General features: G+C 39.5%; 1 protein-coding gene across 1 annotated transcript; it reads right to left on the minus strand.

Annotated features, from left to right (window-relative positions):
• Positions 1–2,083: 2,083 nt before the first annotated feature.
• LOC110882523 (protein ALP1-like) lies at positions 2,084–3,601 on the minus strand. The gene is made up of 2 exons (XM_022130521.1): positions 3,106–3,601; positions 2,084–2,994 (listed from the first exon to the last, which is right to left on the minus strand). Exons 1-2 carry the CDS (start codon positions 3,599–3,601, stop codon positions 2,084–2,086), a joined length of 1,407 nt encoding a protein of 468 aa, XP_021986213.1.
• Between the last annotated feature and the right edge of the window lie 3,001 nt (positions 3,602–6,602).

Below are 6,602 nucleotides of genomic sequence, written 5' to 3' on the forward strand. Positions count from 1 at the left end.
CGTTTCAACCTCACCAATTTCAATCGCAAACGTATCACACCCAACCCCACACACTCGACCCACTATTAGAAGACTACACCCTCATTCATCATTTTGCAAAAACGTGGCATGAACCACGTGAACCACAACAAAGTCTTGACGAGGACGAGGAAGAGGAAGAGGAAGAAGAACAAAATGTTGAGGTTCAAGAAATCGCTCCAATCGGCCGACAACCTTGGACGAGCGAGGAGGAGGTGTCGTTGACGAAGGCGTATTTGCACATCTCGGAGAGTAAGAAACACGGGAACGAGCAACCAAAGGATGCGTTTTGGAGACGGGTGATTAATCATTTTAGGGAACTTCCCGGTGCAAGGATACGAAACATGGACCAAATGACGTCGAAGTGGACAGATTTGAACGGGAAAATTAGCAAGTTCAACGCTTGGACCAAATGACGTCGAAGTATTGCCGAATGTACAAAAAGAGAACTTTTCCACACGTGGCGGCATGGGAAGTTGCGAGACATCACCCGAAGTGGGTCCCCGTTGAGTTGGTTGACACGCATGGTCCTAGTCCCCTTAAAGTGTTGTTTGTTTTTTCATTTTTTATGTTTGAATAATATTATTGCTGGAAAATTATAGATATGATATGATTATTAAAGTGTTGTTCGTTTTTTTCTGAAAAGTTATGCGCAGGCTCTTCTGTCTATGCCACGCACATCATGCGTAGACATTGCCACACGCTACTGTTTGTTTTTTCAAAGACGTTTCATTATAAAACGTCTGCGCGAACTCTTCTTGGTGCAGACTTAGCGCAACCATTTCTAAGATCTTCTATGGTCTGCAGAAAGTTAAACACCACCACAGTCCACCACCACCACAGTCCACCACCACCACCACCGTCCACCACGATCGTCCATCACCCACTACCGTCCATCACCATTACCACCGTCCACCACCCACCACCACCGTCTACCACCATCACCGTCCAGCACCAGCACCACCACCCACCACCACCGTCCGTACACCACCATTAGTTTATTTTAGAAGTCTGCATATGTTAAAAAACAAACAACCTTCTTCTTGCAGACTGTAGAGGTTTGGTCCATTTCTTCTTCTACAGATGTCTGCAGATGTTGTCCGTAGACTGCAGACATTTTACCTATTAAAAAACAAACAACACCTAAGTAACCCATGCTAAATCACAAGAACTTTTGACTGATCTCGTAACACACACTGTGGCGGTGGCGGTTCATGCTGAAAGGCGGCGACGAGCGTTGGTGGTTGCAGACTGATTCGTGTGTGGCCGGCGTTCGAGGATTCTGCCGAACAACGATTTATCCAGAACGATTTATGGTGAAGTTGAGGGTGGGTTTGGGTGTTTAAACGTGAAATCGTGAGTTCTTGTTTAGTTATGCTCGGATTCAACCGAAATGGTTAGATTCAATTCGTTGGAGGCGTCTGCAACTCGCCGGACTCAAAGATGTATCCCGTACTTGAAAGGTAACTCAAAAGACGTATTATATATTGCTATTTTTGAAAAAAAAAAATTGGTCAACCGACATTTTTGTTAAGTTTCCCTTAAAACTAAGTTTTCGGTTTTTTTACCCGTATTGCCCAACGGATTTCCCACGACATTTGAATATTTATTATTATGTTTCCTTTTAGGATTTTGTAAGATTCATTGGTAATCACGAGACGACAAGTAAACAAAATTTTTAATACCTTTTCTTTTTGAATTTGTAGTTTACTGTCAGTGAACTTTTACTGGAGGGAAATCAATACGAATTCACTGACCACATCTGAAAAGCAAGAAATGCAATCTTATTCAAACACTAAGACTGAGTGTAGTGGGGCAACCTTTTGAGTGGGCGTCTTGCGACACGTGGCGCCACGTCACATAAGAGGATTTTGACCAAAAAAGGGGTAGTGGGGCAACCTTGCTGGGTGGGGCGTCTTGCGACACGTGGCACTCATTTAATTTTGATTTTTTTTATGTTAAAAATATAAAGTGTTATATTTTTTTATAAAATTATTGATACTCATTAAATAAAATAACCAACATACAACTTATTCATTAAAAAACATACAACAATACACATCTACTACTCATCGTCACTAACGTACTTGTTTAGGTCGAGGTCGACTACATTGTAATTATCTTCATCCTCGTTATCTCCTTCATCCTCGTTAACGAGTTCCGCCTCGTATCCTGGTTGTTTGTTGTCCCATAGGTGATCGATCAAGTCATACATAAGCATGGTGTGTTTCTGTCTATTCTTTATATCCATTATGTTCTCGAGTCGTGTCTCCGATGATACTTCTTGTGTCCAATACTCCGGGAACAATGAAGGGTCATTCTCATTGTAATCTTGGCAAATGGCTTTGTCTTCGTCTTCCAATATCATGTTATGCAAAATAATGCATGTGTAAATGACGTCATGCATTTTTTCCTTTGTCCAGTATCTTGCTGGATAATTGATGACGTGCCATCGCTTTCGAAGAACTCCAAACGCTCGCTCGATATCTTTTCTTGCTGATTCTTGTTTTCTCGTGAAATATTTTCTTTTAAGATCAATAGGCTCGGTGAACGTCTTTACGAACGTTGCGTACTCCGGATAGATACCGTCAGTTAAATAATATCCGCGTTTGTAGTAATTATCGTTCGCATAAAACGCTGAAGTTGGTACCAACCCGTTTATAATCTCTTCGAGAACCGGCGAAGACTCAAACACGTTGATGTCGTTGTGAGAACCTTGTTGACCAAAATATGCATTCCATATCCAAAGATCATAAGATGCAACCGCCTGCAATATTAACGACGGTTTGCGAATGTCGCCTCTAGTATGTGTACCACGCCAAGCGGTAGGGCATTGTTCCCACTTCCAGTGCATGCAGTCCATGCTACCGATCATACCGGGGAAACCGTGAACGTGCTCATGCACTTCGTACATCCTTTGGAGATCACTCCAAGTCGAACGTCGTAAATAAGCCGGCCCATACAACTCAATCGCACCTATATAATTTTAATTTAAATATGTATACGAACATTGACAGTAACATATAAAAAAATTGACGCTAAAGTTAAATATATAAAAAAATTGAAAACAAAATTTACTAAATATACCTTTACAAAAGTGTATGAGTGTGTCTCGCGCAGTCTTGGAAGACATTCTCAGGTACTCGTCAAATGAATCAACGCTTGTGCCATATGCAAGTTGTCGGATGGCCGCAGTACACTTTTGTAACGAAGTAAAGCCAAGATACCCACGAGCGTCATACTTTTGTTTGAAATAATCATAATCTTCCTCCATGTCGTTTGTAATACGGGTAAATAGACGTTTACTCATGCGAAAGCGACGTCTAAATATCTTCGCGTCACATACCGGCTCCTCCCCGAAATAGTCTTGCATCAGCCGTTGTTGTCCTGCGGCACGATCCCGCATAATATAATTTCTTCTTCTAATCAGTGGGTCATCCGTTTCATTGTCCTCGCTAGCAACGTGAACCATTAAATTGATCGTTGTCATTACCGCCTCGTTGATGGCTTCTTCAAATTCATAAGAACTAGATGAAGTTGTATCGTCGTCGGATGAGGATGACGAAGGGACGTTGAACTCCATTTGTGGTTCCAAAAAAACAAAATGGTTATGTTGAAAGAATGTAGTTTTAGAGTGTGTTTTGTTGTATATTTTTAGAGTGTGTTGTGTTGTATGGTAGATGTATATATATATATATATAGTAATTTGGTTAAAAAAAAACATAAAATTTAGTCAATATATCCGTTGGAATACAACGGCTATATGTTTGAATTGTGTGTTGAGTGGGCGACGAGAAGAGGTTGGGCAAGAGGGGGTCGCCACCCAAGTCGCCCCCGAGGGCGGTGTTCCAGGCGATATCAGGCGACCTGGGGGTGGGAGTCGCCCCACTACACTCAGTCTAAGGGCAGGCGGGGTGGTGCGTGATACCACCCCATCACTCGTTAATCTATCACTCTACACCGCCGCTGCCCCTTTCTATCACTCGTTAATCTATCACTCGTTGAGTGTATAACGCGTTGCAAATCAAAAAATGGAATGTGTGTCTTGTACATTGTGCATTAATATTTGTACATTGGAATCTCTATCACTAGTGATACCACCCCCACTACATTTCTATTATTAGTGATAGAATATTGGGTGCTGACATGACATGATTTGATTGGGTGCTCCCATCACTAGAATCTATCACTAGTGAACCACCCCTCCTCCCCTAAGACAAGGATTACCGACGAGCAATGTGAAACCAAATATTTTTAGTAGTCTTCGGATTTGTTCTATCCATCGATGACTTTTTCTTCCTTGAATATATTTCCTATAAGTGGTGGGATCTTTGAGGTAAAAACGACATTTCAGAAAAAGTTAAAACGAAATGGATAATTAACATTATTACTAGATGGTAGTGTAATTATTTCTTAGTCATAATTTGATAACTGTGTAGTATTTCGATTGTTTATATATTGGAGATTTATTAGCTAGCATTATCCTGTTTATGATGCTGTCATGATACATATAAAAAAATAAAGTTAACATCATGAAATCACATATAAAATATGAGACTTTTACTTGATTTGCAAACTATTAATAGCTGCCAAAATCCTTTACCCATACCGACCTTTCTTGGTTATCATATATCAATAACACCAAAATCCAAATGCGAACCCATAACCTCTGGCCCCTTTTTGGAATGGACCAATTAGACCCACTAGCTTTTTTGATTCTTAAATAAATGTAGAAACACATTTCCTTAACCAGATATTTTTTATTCTTAAATAAATGTAGAAAAAACATTTCCTTAACTAGATAAGTAGGGTCTTCTTTCTTGGTCATGGACACAACATATTGGGTTTCTAGCCCTTTAGGTCTATTTGGTACGTAGTAATGAAAACGACAAGTGAATAGAATGGTTGAGATATTGGGATGGACCATTATCATTTCATTCTCTTGTTTGATTACCATGTGCGAATAAAATAATCATTAGTTTGTGTTGTTTGGTAGGAATAAAATCGACGGGTGAGTGGTGGTGGTGGGCAACAACGTGCAGGGTCGCGGCCGCGATGGGTGGCAGTGGTGGGTGGTGCCGGTGGCAGTAGGGGTGACGGTGGTGGTGGGTTGCAGGTGGAAGTGGCGGGCGGTGGTGACGTCAGGTTGTGGTTGTGGTGATGATAGGTGGTGGGATGGTGGTGGTTACGATTAAAGGTGAAAGAGGGAACAGAATGAAAATAAAAACAGGACAGATAGATAGAATGAATGTTAAGTGTTTAGAGGGAATGAGATCTTTTGTCTAATAGGTGATTTTATTCTACTTACTAACAAAAATACACTCTTTTTTATTATTTCACAATTGTCCATTCCATTTCATCACTTATTCTTGATATCAAACACCATCTTAGACCTGTATAGATGGAATTATTGTTGTAGCATTTAGCCTCTCATATCATTAATGTCTACCCATCTTGGTATTATTTCTATGTTAGTGTGAGCCTTAAGGGGTCTAGGCCTACCCTTTTCTATCTTTAGAAGTCCGTTATTGAAAAATATTATCTCTATTTGATTGGTTCCCTCCTTATTTTTTCCCTTGCGTAGGGCATCAGAGGCGCAAGAGCAATAGAAGGGTTTTTTTTTTTTTTTTTTTTTTTTTTTTTTTTTTTTTTTTTTTATCTTGCAATCAACAACAGAGGGGAATCAAGGGATCAACATTCGTCTCAGATTCGGAATTGGTAAGTATTGTGTTTCCATATGCCTATAACTCCAATATAATGTAGTAATTCTTCTTTATATGCCGTTTATGTGTAAGAACGGTTTTTGTTGGATTTATTGTCCTTATTTGGTGAAAATTAATTTGTTTTTTTATGCGTAAGAATTGTAATTTTAATTTCTAATATTTCCGGCTACCAAATTTAAATGTTTAAGTTCCGTCACTAAGTAGTAGAGTCATCTCATCCATGACCTTTGCACTAAAAACGCGTTGTAGATAATTGGGGCGGGGTATTCTTTAGATGAAGAGTTGGCACAAGTCTCTAGCCGCATGTTGATAATTGTACATAATTTTTAATGAAGAAATATGGTTAAAATATATGAATATGATGTAAGATTAAATATATTATGTTTAATATTTAATCTATAGCCATCTTAATCATTTACATTATAGAGATCAAAATATATTAGAACCTATTATTTAATTAGTTGGTAATTGTTGATGGACCATATTACCCTTAGTAACTAATTAGGTTTCCTCCTGGGTGCTTATATAAGGAGAGTTATGTGGAGGTTTAAGGGTTACTCAGTTTCACAATTCACACCCCATAAGCCATAACATCATCACGAAACCTCCTCTCCTAAACCGATACCCTTTTCGGTTTCTAAGTCACCATCATCAGTCAGCACCCTAAGGAGGAACCGAATCAAGATGACAGGCATGTCGAACTCTCTCACAGGATTCTCCTCTGCACTATCTGCTGTGACAGGTATGATTTATCTGTTTTCCTTCATGAACAAACAGAACTGAACCAACATGTGGTATCAGAGCATATGTTGATTAGTCAGTTCTGTTTTCGTATCCATAATTCTGGGATTGAAACTTGGA

Source organism: Helianthus annuus, chromosome 10, assembly GCF_002127325.2.
Source record: "Helianthus annuus cultivar XRQ/B chromosome 10, HanXRQr2.0-SUNRISE, whole genome shotgun sequence".
NCBI lineage: Eukaryota > Viridiplantae > Streptophyta > Magnoliopsida > Asterales > Asteraceae > Helianthus > Helianthus annuus.

Excerpts from the sequence above, each read along its gene's own strand:
- LOC110882523 (XM_022130521.1), bottom strand. The coding sequence starts at position 3,601 with ATGGAGTTCAACGTCCCTTCGTCATCCTCATCCGACGACGATACAACT. Across the intron at positions 2,995-3,105 it reads ACTCATACACTTTTGTAAAG|GTGCGATTGAGTTGTATGGG; the intron begins GTATATTTAGTA and ends AAAATTATATAG.